General features: G+C 39.0%; 1 protein-coding gene across 2 annotated transcripts in view; it reads left to right on the top strand.

The window, feature by feature from the left end:
* LOC121417269 (LIM domain-containing protein 2-like) overlaps positions 1-16,087 on the top strand; it is a 56,338-nt gene that overhangs the window by 30,974 nt on the left and 9,277 nt on the right. For both annotated transcript variants that reach the window (XM_041610910.1, XM_041610911.1), the window contains exon 3: positions 12,824-12,948. In XM_041610910.1, coding sequence (XP_041466844.1) covers positions 12,824-12,948 — 125 coding nt within the window. The remainder of the gene's footprint in view (positions 1-12,823; positions 12,949-16,087) is intronic.

Genomic DNA, 16,087 nt, shown 5'->3' on the forward strand with positions numbered 1-16,087 from the left:
GTTATCCCAATCTGAACAGTTTCGAGTTCATAGGATTAATCTTGAGATTGCAATCCCAAGTCAACTTAGGACTATGTGCAAAATAGCGCGCTAATTTACTAATCATCCCGCTAATTCGCAGGTGCTGACGCACCCAGGATTATTTATTCACGGCGTCAGACCATAACACATCGATGCCTCGCTCGAGCAGGAATCGCTCTTCCGTTGGTGGAGACGGGGTTTCTTGAATCTCGAGATTAATCGCAAAGAGGGCTGAACGGGCTAAAATCTCGAGATTGAGCAAACTCGGTCTGGTGTAGCACTGTCTACAGATAGCTGTGTAAGAAAAAGTCTTGAGTTGATTGTAAAAAAGGGGAATTCATAAGTCTGTTCATCAAAATTATTTGTATTTTTCTATGAGAAATATGGGACCTTATGTGGTCGTTGCAGCGAAACTTCCTTCTTCCTTGTCTAACAAGAAATTAGATATATCCTTCCTTTTAAAAACTATAACTCTGTTATCAATATACAAATTAAGTGGTCAACAGATATACAGATGCAAATGATATCATTTCAGAGCTACCAAGTTTCACGCATTATGCGTAAGACTCACGCATTATGGACTCTTGTTCATCCCCTCCAATCTCTGTCTCACGCAACTATCACAGCCTATCCCCATATACATTGTACACAATGTCTGTGATCTCACTCAGATTCACGCATAGCTGGTCTTTGAACTTGGCATCTCTGTCATTTATTTGGAATTTTTATAATAGTGCAATAGCAGTATCCACTGCAAATAAATCGGTGCTTATGATTTTGCCTGCTTTTTGTTTTATCATTGAACTTAAATTGTGAAGGATTGTTAGATTGTTCTTTCTGCACTTCAAACCTTGATAAATATTCAGTATTTGAAACCGCTAAAATTGGTGTTAAAGGGATGTTCAGGCTGAAGATATTTATATCTAAAGGGATATAGTAAAATTCACAGAGCCTGTGTGTGATATCATCGACCCAACAGTTAGAAATTGGCCTGTCCGCTCTCAACCGATAGATAGCGCATCATATTTTGAATCCACCGAATTGATTGCAAATATTTTCTTGCAATAACCCCTTATACCCCTTTCATGAACCCAATTATGCGGCTAATAGCAGCATAATTTGGTCGTGAAATCGTAGGAGGACCAGAGTTATCCGCATTATTTTGATGCTGCAATTATCCGCAGCATCGGGACCAGATTTTGACTTTATGAACGCATTTCTTTCGAAATGCGGGTAATCGCCATGGTGCGGTCACAAGGTCACCCTTTTCCAACGCAACGCCATTGGAGGGGGCGTGTGCAGTTGCCATGATGATTATCCGCCTTTTTCAGGACTCGTAAAAATAATGCGGATTATTTGCGGAGTTTGTGAATGCAATTTTTATTGAATTATCCGCATTACTCTTAGGCGGCTAAGTGGAGGATGGGTTTATGAAAAGGGTATAAGTTACCTTACAAAGTGGTAAGTCTATTTCCATGCCATTGCTTTTCATGTTGTCCAGATTAACGCTGAGTATACTTCATACTTCCTTGGCCTCTGTGGATTATATTAGAGATAAAGGCATATTAATATTACAAGAGGTTGCCCCTTTTCATTCACTAAAACTTGGCGCGATCTTCACATTGGCAACCATACAGTCTCTTGTCCCCTTGTTTGTCCTGCTACGTTCAGCCTACCATCTGCTGCGCTTTTATGTAGGTTCTAGCTGGTTATTTTATTGATGCATTTTAACAGCTGACTCTGGTTTTCATTGATTTTTTCTATATATTCTCCCCTCTTCATACAGAACTAAATTGACCAATGGAGTTAAAGGGACTCATTTGTCATTTGTGTAATGATTCTGGTGTCTTACATTTGGATTGATTGGAGCATTGTTGAATGAGATTCTTCGGAACTTCAATCCACTTTTGCATACTGTACGGTTTATTTTTCTTTTATTTTACTATTGGTTTAGCAGTGCAGGGGAAAAAGTTGAATTTAAAGCATATTGATGAATTCTCTCGTCTATAGCCTATTTCCTGATAGTTGTACGTATGTATCTGAATCTCTTTTCCTATATGTAATTTTTACCACCCCAATCTCTGTAACCCCAGCTCCCCTCCCCTCATCCCTTCTCCTCCGTCCCCTAGCTGCCTGTTTCCCTTCCTCCCCCTCTCCCCCTCCCCTCCTATCCCCTCCCTATCCCCCTTTCCTTTCCTCCCCTCCCCTCCCTTCCCCATCTCCTTCTTCCCTCCCCCTCCCCTCTTTTCCCTTGCTGTTCCATCCTATCGCTTCTCCCCCTCCTCTATCCCATTTTCCCTTCCTCCCCTCCCCCCTCTCCTTCTTTCTTCCCCTCTCTGTGAGTCTGTTCCCTTGCTGTTCCATCCCATCCTTCCTCTCCCCTATCCCCCTCCCATCCCTTCTCCCTTTCTCCCCTCCCTTCCCCCTCCTATCCCTTCCACCCCCCTCCCCATTGGTATAAAACATCTAGAATATTAAAAAAATTTAGGAAGCAATTTTTTTTGTTACCCATCAATATTCAATCACTAAATTTATAAAGACTGGTGTTCAAAGGGGTTTTTTAGGAAAAATAAAAACATTACCAACAGAGTGCACAATATATCTTTAAAGGTAAAATAGATTTTTTGTTTGTTTATTATTAAGGATTAAAATAATTCCACAATCACTACACTTTGGTAATATTGGAATGTCAGCTTATTTTATTATATATTTTTAATTACTTTTTATATACTGTCCTTTTCACAGATTAGCCCAAAGCGCTTACACGTATACTCAGTAGGCCTATAATTCACATAATTCAACCCTTACTAGTGCTTTATATACAGGCTTTATGTGCTGTAAAAAGATAATTATTAACACATTGCAATGTCTGCATTATGCTTTAGAATACCAATGGTTCCGTCATGGATGGTTCCGTGTAACTTCTGTGTCATGCATTGTTTGTATGGGTGAGCAATGGGCCCTTAGTTGCCTCAGGTATTCTATCTTGTGATCAATCTAGGCTGCGTTCATACGACCTCATAAGCTGGAATCACAAGCGTGAATCATGATTCAAAACACAAACAAAATCATTTAGAAAATCATAAAAAACATAAAAATGGTTACTTCAGAATCAGTGTTTCTGTTTGTTGTAACTCCCGGAGTAACTCGACAGGACAGCATTTTGCTGGTAAACGCCAAGCTGGTGTATGACCAATTACCTATGAAACATTTTACGTCTAGGTTAATCGGTCATAGTGGCTGACGTTATAGACGACAGATATCACTCTCGGGCGTGGAGACAATGGCAGAGTTGGGATTTGAACTCACAACCTTGCGATTATGAGTCCAATGCTCTAACCACTGGACCACGCAGACCACTGGATCTACCCTCTAACACTATTTCTCCTTCACTTCAAGCCTAGCCAGTGCGCGTCTAAGTGCGCAGATTGACCGTGAAATTACAGGTCAACCTCAGATACACAACGTTGATTTTGAATACATACGTGTACGGCTACTGTATGAAGCGAAGGCGAAATGAGCAGTATGTCATGAACGTAGAAGTTGGCTGATCAAAAATGACATAGAATCATAATTCAAAATAAATTAGTTCTGTTTATATGACCATTTTCAAACGTGATTCTGCAGAAACGTCTTTCCAAATTCCCCGATTTCTGTGCTTCATGTTAGTGATTTGAAACACATTTACATTTACTCTTGACTATTAAAACGCAACCTTGATCCTTCAGAAACATATTTCTAAACGTGTTTCAATCCATGATTCTAGGGTTAATAAAGTGTCGCTTGAACGCACCCGTAGCTTCGTAGCATGATTCATTGGGGTATATGAATCGCTGTCTGCTCCCATCATTCATGCATCTAAATTTAGGCTTACAAGAATTCTCCTGAGAGCTCTACATGCCAAGCAATTAGACTCGTCTAAATCCCTTTTGTATTACTTGGAAAGCGGAGTAGATCCGGATTAAAACTATGCAATTCAATCATGGTCTAAATACATTGTGAATGTTTTGAATGATTTTCATGCATGAAAGTCATGAAAGTCCATGAAACCAGTAGACTGCATCAGTGAATCCCCCCCCCCCCCCGTAAAGGACAAGTCCACCCCAACTAAAGCTGATTTGAATAGAAAGAGAATAATCAAACAAGCATAACAATGGAAATTTCATCAAAATCGGATGTAAAATAAGATAGTTATTACAGTTTAAACTTTCGCTCAATTTCTTAAAACAGGTATTATACACATCCTTTTTCGGTATGCAAATGCGCAGACAGATGACATCACCCACTCACTATATCTTTTGTATGTTGTTACATGAAATATTTTGATTTTCTCGTCATTGTCACGTGGAATCCCATTATTCTAACATTTTGAGGCCGTCACATGAAATGCCAAAAATTCATTATTTTTGCACCATTTTGAGTCAGATTTTTTGATGAACATCCGTCTTATGTATTGCATGTGTAAAGTTTGCGTTTGTTGCATATCTTACCAAAGTTTTGATACATTCTGTTTTCTATTGTTTTAGTGCCACTCAGTTTGCTTTACAGGCCCACCAAAAATATGAAATTGATGATTTTGGTGGACCGATCGGGCCACCAAGAAAAAAAGTTAGTGTGAAGCCTAATACCCCTTTCATAAACCCAATTATGCGGCTAATAGCAGCATAATTTGGTCGTAAAATTGGAGGACCAGAGTTATCTGCATTATTTTGATGCTGCTAATATCCGCATAATAGCAGCATCGGGACAAGATTTTGACTTTATGAACGCATTTCCAAATATTGCCGATAATTGCCATGGTGCGGTCACAAGGTCACCTTTTTCCAACACAACCGCATCGGAGGGGGCGTGTCCAGTTGTCATGACGATTATCCACCTTTTTCAGGACGGGCGCTCGTAAAAATAATGCGGCTTATTTTTGGAGTTTGTGAACGCAATTTTTATTGAATTATCCGCATTACTCTTAGGCGGCTAATTGGAGGATGGGTTTATGAAAGAGGTGTTAGTGAAGGGTGTGAAAATTGTCAAAATCTGTAAAATTTTGCTGCCATCTCACTTCTTGAAGTGGACTTGTTGTTGCACCAAGAAAAAGGGGAAAAGAAGCATGTGTTTCAATAATGAAAGCTGTAATGAGTTGCACATGTGCTTTGCTCATGCTGTCAGGAATCCCACCACGACGGCTTGTTATGAAACATAACACCCCCATCCAAGACATGTTGTGATCCATGTCTGTGAATGTAGACAGCTGCTCCTGTGCAAGTGATAGGGTGCATTCCACTATTTATAGGGGTGGGTGGGGTCAGTAGGAGGGGCAGGTGATGCTTGATATTGGGACTTAAGAGCATCTGTGTGTTTTTGCCTCATTACAATACAAATCACACCTAAAATTCTTCAAATAGAACGCTTTCAGGGACCATCATTTCTAAAGTCTCCCCTAGAACCTGCCTTCAAAAACCTTTAGAATATTGCTTTTTAACATATAGCTGAATGATGAATTGCTTAGGCCTATACCTACCAGCATAATATTTTGTTGCACAACAAAGATGTTCTTGAAACAACATAGCCCCCAAAATCAGCAATTGCCAAAAAGTGGAAAAAGAAATAGCCCCTGAAATATTAAAATTATCTCCTTACCTGGCAGACACATGGGCAAAGACGTGTCCTTTTTTTTGCAATCGAGGTTTTTCATTACCATACCGCAAACGACCCTTTTCAACCGAGACCATTTTTAATAAATATAGAGCGCATAGGCCTTTTATTTATCAATCTATTTTTAGGAGAACTGGAAAATATTGCTCACAATGTTTTGGGTTTATTTTTCCAGAACAAATCAATTTCAAAATTCATTAGGTTCTCTGTATTTATGTCTTTGTATCTTTATTAATAAATTTGCAATGTCTCTGTCTTTGAGACGACATTGTTCTTAGTCCAGAAGAGTCTGTGTCTTTTAGACTACTTTATTCTTGTCTGCAAGCACAGACTCGAATTTAATCAAACCTTCTGGAGTGAAGACTAGACTCTCAACTCTCCGTCTATGTTACCTAAAGCATGTAGTGAATCTATGGCCCGTTGCAGAAAGAGTTACAATCAAATGCAACTCTAAAAATCATTTGCAACTTGATTTTCAACCAATCATCAGCACTCATTTTTGACTTGCTATTGATTTTTGACTTGCGTTTAAACGCACCTCTTTCTGCAATGTACCCCTAGTCTCATTATCCAGACTCTATATTGTGCACGATGCAAATTGCGAAACCATATATCAGATATATGGTCTTTGCCCGCAGACTAACTATCTTCTTAGTCTGTATTGGTTATCCATTGACATTAATGTATTACATCCTGAAACCTGATATAGACTCGTGACATGGATACACACATACAACGCTCATCAACCTAGAACCACATTCTAATCACACCCCTTTCACATGAGTGATGCAGGAGTCATTAGGGGTTAAGGGGTTTAAAGGTAAAAGAAAATAGTTGTAGCAAATAATTATTTCAAGAGAAAGTCTTTTATATCAACGTTAATTGTCACCATAGCATATATCTAGATCTGGTACATTAATGTAAAGTAAGTTTGTTTGTGAAGTCATGAATATCTTAGCTCAAAAATCGCCAATTCTGATTATCACTAACACAGAAAAGCATATGTGGGACAATGTATTAATATTGCTTCCAAACATACCTGACATTTTGATGGAATTCCGTGCTTATTTTGCTTGTTTCTCAGCAATTTCTCATTTTCTTCCAGAGCTATTTGGCACATATTATTCATTTATACACACAAACAGGGAGGAATCAAATTTTCCTATAAATACAAGAGAAATGTTGAGTGGGTGACAAAATTTGTATTAATTGGTATGTACTGTGTTGTGAAATTGAGCGAAACTTTACATTTGACATCTGATTTTGATGAAATTTTTACTGTCAATCTCATTTGTCTTTTCTCTATCAATTCAAATGAACTTTTTGTTGTGGTGGACTTCTCCTATAATTAGGGAGGTTTAGATCATGCTGATGCGAACACACGGCAGCAGACATTCATTCATGTATCACAGTAAAGTTCATCTAAATAAGCTCCCTGTCATGTTCATTAATTACCTCCTCCATTCCTGCATGGGATGTGCCAATAAGACATTAATTAGGAACAAGGCCAAGCCTAAGCTTTAATGTTATTTTTGTTGTCTGCTGTCTGGTAAGGGTACATGGAGTTACTACACCCCTTCAAAACATACCTTTTTAGCTGGTTACTTTTCTAGAAAATAAGAAATTATTTAGATTTAATTTACTATTTGCCTATTTCACATCAATAAAATTCATCTGAACAGGGAAAGCTGAGTGGACTATTGTTTCCTGAAAGAAATTTATAAATCTAGGCAAATTTGACTCATGTTTACCTGCAATGTGGAAAGGGTAGAATATTGCAAGTGAAATAGTACAAGGGGAATAGCATCATGGATGTGGAATAGTACAAGGGGAATAGCATCAGGGATGTGGAATAGTACAAGGGGAATAGCATCAGGGATGTGGAATAGTACAAGGGGAATAGCATCAGGGATGTGGAATAGTACAAGGGGAATAGCATCAGGGATGTGGAATAGTACAAGGGGAATAGCATCAGGGATGTGGAATAGTACAAGGGGAATAGCATCAGGGATGTGGAATAGTACAAGGGGAATAGCATCAGGGATGTGGAATAGTACAAGGGGAATAGCATCGGGGATGTGGAATAGTACAAGGGGAATAGCATCAGGGATGTGGAATAGTACAAGGGGAATAACATCGGGGATGTGGAATAGTACAAGGGGAATAGCATCAGGGATGTGGAATAGTACAAGGGGAATAGCATCATGGATGTGGAATAGTACAAGGGGAATAGCATCAGGGATGTGGAATAGTACAAGGGAATAGCATCAGGGATGTGGAATAGTACAAGGGGAATAGCATCAGGGATGTGGAATAGTACAAGGGGAATAGCATCAGGGATGTGGAATAGTACAAGGGGAATAGCATCAGGGATGTGGAATAGTACAAGGGGAATAGCATCAGGGATGTGGAATAGTACAAGGGGAATAGCATCAGGGATGTGGAATAGTACAAGGGGAATAGCATCGGGGATGTGGAATAGTACAAGGGAATAGCATCATGGATGTGGAATAGTACAAGGGAATAGCATCAGGGATGTGGAATAGTACAAGGGGAATAGCATCAGGGATGTGGAATAGTACAAGGGGAATAGCATCAGGGATGTGGAATAGTACAAGGGGAATAGCATCATGGATGTGGAATAGTGTAAGGCATAAAGCACCAATGACGTGAAATAAAAGCTCTTCACATGGAAATAATACATTGTGGCATGAAATATCATATCCATCTCTGTTTTTAATATGCCTTTAGCTTTTCATTGCATGTTAAGTTTTAGTTACATGTACTTCCGTAGTTAAGTTGCCTCTTACTGGGCTACTTCCGTCTGGTGTAAAACAACTGAGGGTCCTAGACTATATAAGCCAAGATAAAGATGGTGGGTGGCTATGCCAAATATTTTTCATTGACCTTAGAAGAATTAGGTCATAACTCTTGTACCCAGCATGGCTATCGGTTAACTACTCAAGCATAGACTGTACACTATTTGATGAATAATATTATTGTTTACTTCATGTTTCCCTAGAAAGACTGTAGATTGTCATTGAAAAGAGTTTCCACATTTTGATGTTTGGTTCGATAGTTTCTGATGCAGAGTCATAAAAAATCAAGCTGAGTTTGTTTGTAGATCTTATTAAAGGCATAGATACATGGAGTGAAATTTACAGAGCAAAATGCTGAAAATTTCATCAAAATCGGATAACAAATAACAAAGTTATTGAATGTCAAAGAATTACATTATTACGATGAAATAGTTCTAGGTATGACTTTATATGAATATGCATTAGGTGGGCTGATGATATTATATCCCCACTTGTTCTTTTGTATTTTATTATATGAAATCAGGTTTTTTCAAAATTTGTCTACCAAGAACTAAATAATTGGATTGACAATTGCTTAAATGCATTTATTGCCGCAACTTATTCCATCATAACAGAGACACATTAACAAATGTATGAAAAAATAGACAGTGGGGATGTGACATCATCAGCCCACCTAATGATTATTCATGATGATGTGCATACTATTTAGAAAGCTTAAAATTCAATAACTATTTTTATTTGTTATCCGATTTTGATGAAATTTTCAGCATTTTGCTATGTGAATTTTACTCCCATTAATCCAGATCAATATTTGCAGCCCGGACCATCCCTTTAAATCCCCTTTTCTACTGCTTCATAGTAAGAGCTTTACCATCTCTGAAGAGGTCAGGGGGTAGGAGTTTTTGTTGGAGTATATAGGCCTATATATATCCATGGTTGGAGGCCAGGAAGTCATGCAGGAAAATAACATGTTGTTAGGAACCAGGCTTTACGTTCAGACAGTTCTCAAAGTGGAGAGGAAGACCCTCATGCATGCCTCTGGGATATGAGGAAGTCTGAACAGTATGCCCTCCTGTTAGTTGGAGGTGTTAGGAGACAAAATTTGGAGGAGGGAGCTACCTTTGGTGTAGAAATGATGGGGTGCAGCCGTTCTACATGGCTTGGATTCCCTCACTCCCTCTCTTCTCCTTACCTCGATTGGTATAATGCAGGAGAAGAGGCAATATTTGGTGGAGAATCACCCGTGTGCACCTGGGGCCGGTTTCATAAAGAGTTGTTACTATTGTAACTTTGCCATTATGGCAAAGTTACAACAGTTGTAAGTCCTTCATGAAACGGGACTCCTTACAGTTGAGGGACTGTAATTTGGTAGCGGGAGCTACCGTTGGTGAAGAATCGATTGGGTGCTGTTCTTTTGCATCGAATGGAACACTCTCCCCTCTTACCTCGAAATTTGAGCATTTAGGAGACAAAATTGGTGGAGGGAGCCACTTTTGGTGAAGAATTTGGTCGGACGCAGCTGTAATGTGTTGCTTGATACCATCCCCCCCTCTCGATTGAAGGATAAGATACAAAGTTTAGAGGAGGGAGCTACTTTTGGTGTAGAATTGATGGGGTGCAGCTGTAATGTGTTGCTTGATACCATCCCCCCCCCCCCCCCCCCCTCCACTCGATTGAAGGATCATAAGGATACAAAATTTAGAGGAGGGAGCTACTTTTGGTGTAGAATTGACGGGGCACAGCTGTTCTGCATGTCTGGGAATCACTCTCCAGCCTGCAGGGTCAGATCGGGGTGGACTGGTCAGTCGTATGAATATACTAGAGACTGATGTTTATCCTCATTTATGTTGACAAATTGAGGGAAATGATCCATTTCCTGATGCGCTAAGGGAATGACACCTCGTTGACTGGTCATTAAAACATTGATGACTTCATCATCACCAGAAGGTTATATGGTTATCCACTGTGGTATGATTTTTTAAAGGGCAAGTTCACCCTAATTTGCTTTGCAAATCGTTCACTCGAGGAAAGTGGTCTGGATATGTAGCCTACAGTTCCCGTCAGTGACTTGTGTATTTGTGCTAGCCTTGTGTGAAGACCCACTTATTGAAAGTTTCATCAGGGTCTGTGTCTGAAGACCCTTTGTTATAGTGGTGTACAGGAGAATAAAACCCTTGAAATGTAGCATATTATAACAGAGAGAAACGGATGAATGAAAGTTTGAGGAAAAAAATGAATAGATAATGTAAAACACCCAAGTTTCACAAAATATGCCATGGACAATACTATATCTAAAATGAGCTAAAATAAATATTTGGGGATTTTTTTTTCAATTTAAAGGGTAGATGTGTTTATGTGACATCACTTATTCATGCTTAATTGCAATGCCAATGTGAGCATCCCCATAGCATTGATTTAGAATTCTGCACCAAGTTATACTGTCTGGAAGGGTTCATTAATGGAGACTTTTTTGACAGCAGTTGAAAATATCTTAATACATTATAGTATAGGACTGTCAATAGCATAATGCTATATTATACAATTTTCGTGCTAAGACTTCCTTGTATTTAATATGCTGGTATTACAGTGTATACAAACAAGATACCGGTGTTGAGAATAATACATCTCCGTGCCTGCTATATAGTCCCGGCCTCACTTGTAAATGTTTTTTGACCCACTTCTGTGTATCACGTTTCAAGTGTGATGACAGTCGGATGGAATATGAGACGTGAACGTGGGCTGTGATACCAGGAGAAAGTACTTCATGGATACAAAGATGCGTTCATACTTGAAATAATCTTGGTTTCGAAGAAGTGAATTATCATTCATTTTAAGTAAAGAAGATTTTTGCAGATACAAGGGAACGGGATGAAAGTTACTATGGAATATGAGACAAGAATGTGGGTTGAGATACTTCATGGATACAAAGAGGTATTCGCACTTGCAAAATAATCTCTGGTTTTCAAAGGATTAAATTATCAACAAACAAGATATTTGATATTTCACCAAAGTAACGAGAGAATATGCACTGTCAGATCTGTGATGTTCTACAACCTTTTGTTCAACAAATGATTATGTCAATAAAATCAATGTTGAATAAGAGGTTTTTTAAAAAATCAGATTTTTAAGGATGTGCTATTAAGTGTTATTAATCTCAAATTACTAAGAGACCAGATCATCTCAGAAAATATTTTGGGGCAACAGTTCCTCATTTCATTTCAATTATTGTTTCACCTTAAAAAAATACAACGAAGTGTGAAATTAATTTGATTCTATAAAACGTCTTAATCCTCAAGCAAATCATGACCCCACTAAACAAACATGGTTGAGAATGACAACTTTTAACGGGGAAAGTGATAATTCTTACACATAAAAAATGTAATTATTTCAGAAATAGCTAAAACCATACAACAACAAAAACAAGTAATAACTGCAGCAGGGCCCCATCTTACAAGTGAAACAATTTTACTTCTTTGATCTTGCACATTCAATACAAAATGCGATTTACTAAAAAAAAAAAAAAAAATTGCGTCACATTGGATCACATAGTGTGCACTGGGCAATGTAGCCCTGTCCTCTCTGGAAACGTCCCATTTCAACTACTAACAGTTTAACAATATATATTTTTCTTTCTGTCCTTCTATTAAAGGTATACATTCCCGGGATTAGAGAGGGCGCTATTGGACAGTTTTGTTGCGTGCTGTACTCGCCGCCATCTACATTACATAGATCGTGGATGTAACTTGCTAGCAGCTGTCGATCATCAGCCAGCCGCGCAGCACTTGCACACATTCACAGTACACATACGTTATGCTGCTTTTGGCCACTTCTGCGCTGACCCGAACGTCTGCTGACGTCGCTTTTAGGGGAGGAGGCGGATCCAACCTGCCAGTGTCTTCAAACAGCGACCAAAGCACACACGAACATGGAATCGTCAAAGTTTGGGCATTCAGAACATGGCATCCGTGAAAGCGTCGTATAACAGTGTCACAGAGCAGCTGGCTGGCGTGCAGCGCGTACGTATGTCCAACTGCAACCTCTTGAATCCTCGGAATGTCTACCTTTGTCCTATTTATGAAAATTATATTGTTATGTAGCTATCTTTGAACAGGGAATTCCGAACTCTCACTTCCCCGCTTTGAAAGAAGAGACAGTTTGTGTTACAAAATTAGACAAGCTCTTAAAGATATTTACCTTTTTAATGATCTATTATCTCTAAATATCATCGATATATTTTGATAGTTCACAATGATTGTATTAATTCCATTTGCTACAAGTACAACTTGATCTTTAACCAAACATATTTTGTTTTTTCTGTCTGCTGCCCTCTACAGACCGTTACCTCTGAAATGTGCATTGTGTGCAATCGACGTGTGTACCCCATGGAAAAGATCACAGCCGACAATGTTATCTACCATAAGACCTGTTTCAGATGTGCAGAGTGTAAGGCGTGCCTCAGGTAGGTGTTTGGTGTTTATAGTCAATTTCATATGTAAGGTGTTAAAGGCTACCATGCTCAGTCAATGTACTACTCAGTTAGGGTGTTGATTTTTAATTTATATAGGTGCTATCCACTGCTATTCTAAGTGTGTACTTTGTATCATATTACACCCTGGCTGTAGCTGAGCCAGCTTTCCAAATGTACCACTCATAGAAGTTTTAGGTGTATATTATAAATTTCTTGTGTAAGGTGCTAACAGGCAAGAATAGGAGCGACTGGTCTTTTTATGGAGATTGGCTTATTCAGGCACAAGAGTCTCCAAATATACAATATGGCTATTAACTTCACCATGTGCCAGTTCATATGAAGTTTATTTATTATTACCAAAAAAAAAATTAGGAAAGTATATGAAAATTGGAGTCTGCCAGCACAGTTTTCCTCCAAAGAATGAAAGACGACAGGTTTCAATAGGATTGGTCATACGAAAATAAAATTTAACGCCTTATGTTCAGTTCACGGACCTTTACACATCTGCAAAGGTATAACACTTTTCTCCTGACCCGACGTTAAAGAAAGAAAAACCCTCCCCATGTGATGAACATGCTAGCTACAAAGAAAATTCTTAGATGAGGTTATACCTACCAGGACCCCATCTTACAAAGAGTTGCGATTGATATGATCAATCGCAACTATGGACGGCCTGCAACGTCAGCATCTAAAACGCAAATTTGTTCAAAATATTTTCTAGATATGATGTATATTCATACATTCATCATTATGTTGAAGACTCAGTGTGATTCTCTTTGTTTACTAAGGGGATTGTGCAAATTTCATGTAGAAAGAACTATGGTATGGATGGATTTCCATACATTTGAGATTGATTGGATCAACCGTGACTCTTTGTAAGACGGGGCCATGATCCTATACTCAATTTGATTGGTGTAAGAGGGTCAAATGAGATTACCCAGCCAGCTGTACTGATAAGTGACCCCCATGTGTGGTAATCATTGGGGAGCGTGAAGCATGTTTCACGCTCCAACGAAGCTCACCGGGTTTGACGCATAGGCTGGTATATCACCCTCACACTTGGACTAAATTTGGAACAGTCATGTGTGAAAGAGAGTAATAATATGTTACCCGCTCTAAATTGGCAATAAAATGAAAATAATGAAATTGCTATTTAAAAATGCAAATTGGCAACGTTCCATTGAAGTGTTACTTTATTCATTCATTTTTGGCTCGGGTTATCCATATTTTATTTTTTCGAAGTATGAAAATGAATAGAAAGTTAATGATTGTTGCCAATTTGATGAACAAAAGAAGATTAGCTTGACCTGCTGAAAACTGGGTTAAATAATGGTAGTAGAAGATCTAAGAGTGGTGGGTTTACCAAAAATTCAGTTTCGAACAAATTAGAGAAAAGAAGATGGAATGTTCTGAGAGAAAGAGAATAAAGGGCTACAAAAGAATTGTAGAACAGGACTCAAAGGGGGGGGGGGGTTATTAATTGGATAATAATGAAAGTTTTCATAAATATAATTCAGAAGGATGATTTTCCTTGTTTAGATATTTAATGAACATAATGAATTAGTTACATTTTACTGGACTTGTTTTTCATATTCGATAATAGAGTAAAATCAAACTCAGTTAATGGGGGGGGGGAGGAGATTGGTGCTTTTTTAATTGTGTTCAGAAGCCTAGCTTAGGTTTACCAAATATTACAAAAACATAAACAAAAATAGAAAATATGTAATTAATCAATCAAAATTGATTCCCATTTAACAGAATACATGACATTAATGTAACTATCTGTCATTAATTGCATTTGATATTTAATGTATTTTTTTCTTGTTTTTCCATTCCCCATCCGACCCCCCCCCCCTCCCTTCTCTTCATTTCTCCTCTACATATTCCTTACCACTTAATATCTATCCACCTTTATCTTCCATCCTCTTTTCTTCTGTTTGTCTCCTTGCTCCATCTATCCATCCATCCTTCATTTTACCCGATCCTTTTCTTTCTTTGTGAGTTATTTCTCCTCTTCACCTAATTTCCATCTTTATTTTTTTCTCTTCTGATAACACCTTTTCTACATCCTCTCTCTCTCTCTCTCTCTCTCTCTCTTTCTCTATCTGTTTTGTCCAATGTCTTCAATGCTATTCTCCTCTTTCTTCCTTTCTTTATCGATGTTGTTATCTGTCTTCATATTTTTCATTTGTCTATCTTCTTTGCCTGTGTTTTTCTTATGGCCTTTCATTTTGGATTTTTCCCATATACTTCTTTCTTCATGTTTCCTTTCGATCTTTTTCATCTTCCCTTGCTCTTTCTCTCTTCATCTGTTGCCACTATCACTCCCTCCCTATCTCCATTCCTTCTAATGTTTAATCCTCGCTGTCTCTCCCACTCCTCTTCATATTTGTTCTTTACTTTTCTGATTTTATATTTCTTGTGTCTCATCTGTATCTATTGCTGATTTCCCATCTCTTCTGTCAATATCCTCTGCCTCTCTCTCTACCCCCCTCATCCCTTTGCTGGTTCTCCTGTTTCCTTTCTCATCAAATTTCTTCTGTCTTTCTGTCTCCTACTGCTACCCCTCCTACCACTTGCCTCCTTCCTTCATTTGTGCTCCGACACCTATCACCTTTCTACCATACTTCCCGATTCACACCCTTTCCCATTTGCCCTCTTACCTCCCTACAATATTCTTTATCCTACTACTCCCCAATCGCTTATTCCCTCCTAACTCCTTGCGCCCTACTACCACCTTGCCTCTCCTGCCACCCTCTTCATCCGATCCCCTCCTACCACCCTCTTCATCCGATCCCCTTCTACCAACTTCTCCCTCCGACCACCCCCCCCCCCCTCTTTCATCTTACTTCTACCACCAACTCGTCCTATACTTTTCTCCTCCTACCACCTTAACCCCCACTACCAACCTGCTCCTACCACCCCCCTTTCATCTTACTTCTACCACCGACCCTTCCCACACCTTTCTCCTACCACCTTAACCCCCCACCACCAACCCCTCCTACCACTACCCCACCCATAAACCCTCTCCTACCTCCAACCCTCTACTACCACCAACACCCTTGTATCCATCTTACTTCTACCACCACCCCCCTACCATCAACCCCATTCTACCATCATCCCCTCCTAC

Source organism: Lytechinus variegatus, chromosome 6 (genome assembly GCF_018143015.1).
Source record: "Lytechinus variegatus isolate NC3 chromosome 6, Lvar_3.0, whole genome shotgun sequence".
In the NCBI taxonomy this organism is placed as follows: Eukaryota; Metazoa; Echinodermata; class Echinoidea; order Temnopleuroida; family Toxopneustidae; genus Lytechinus; species Lytechinus variegatus.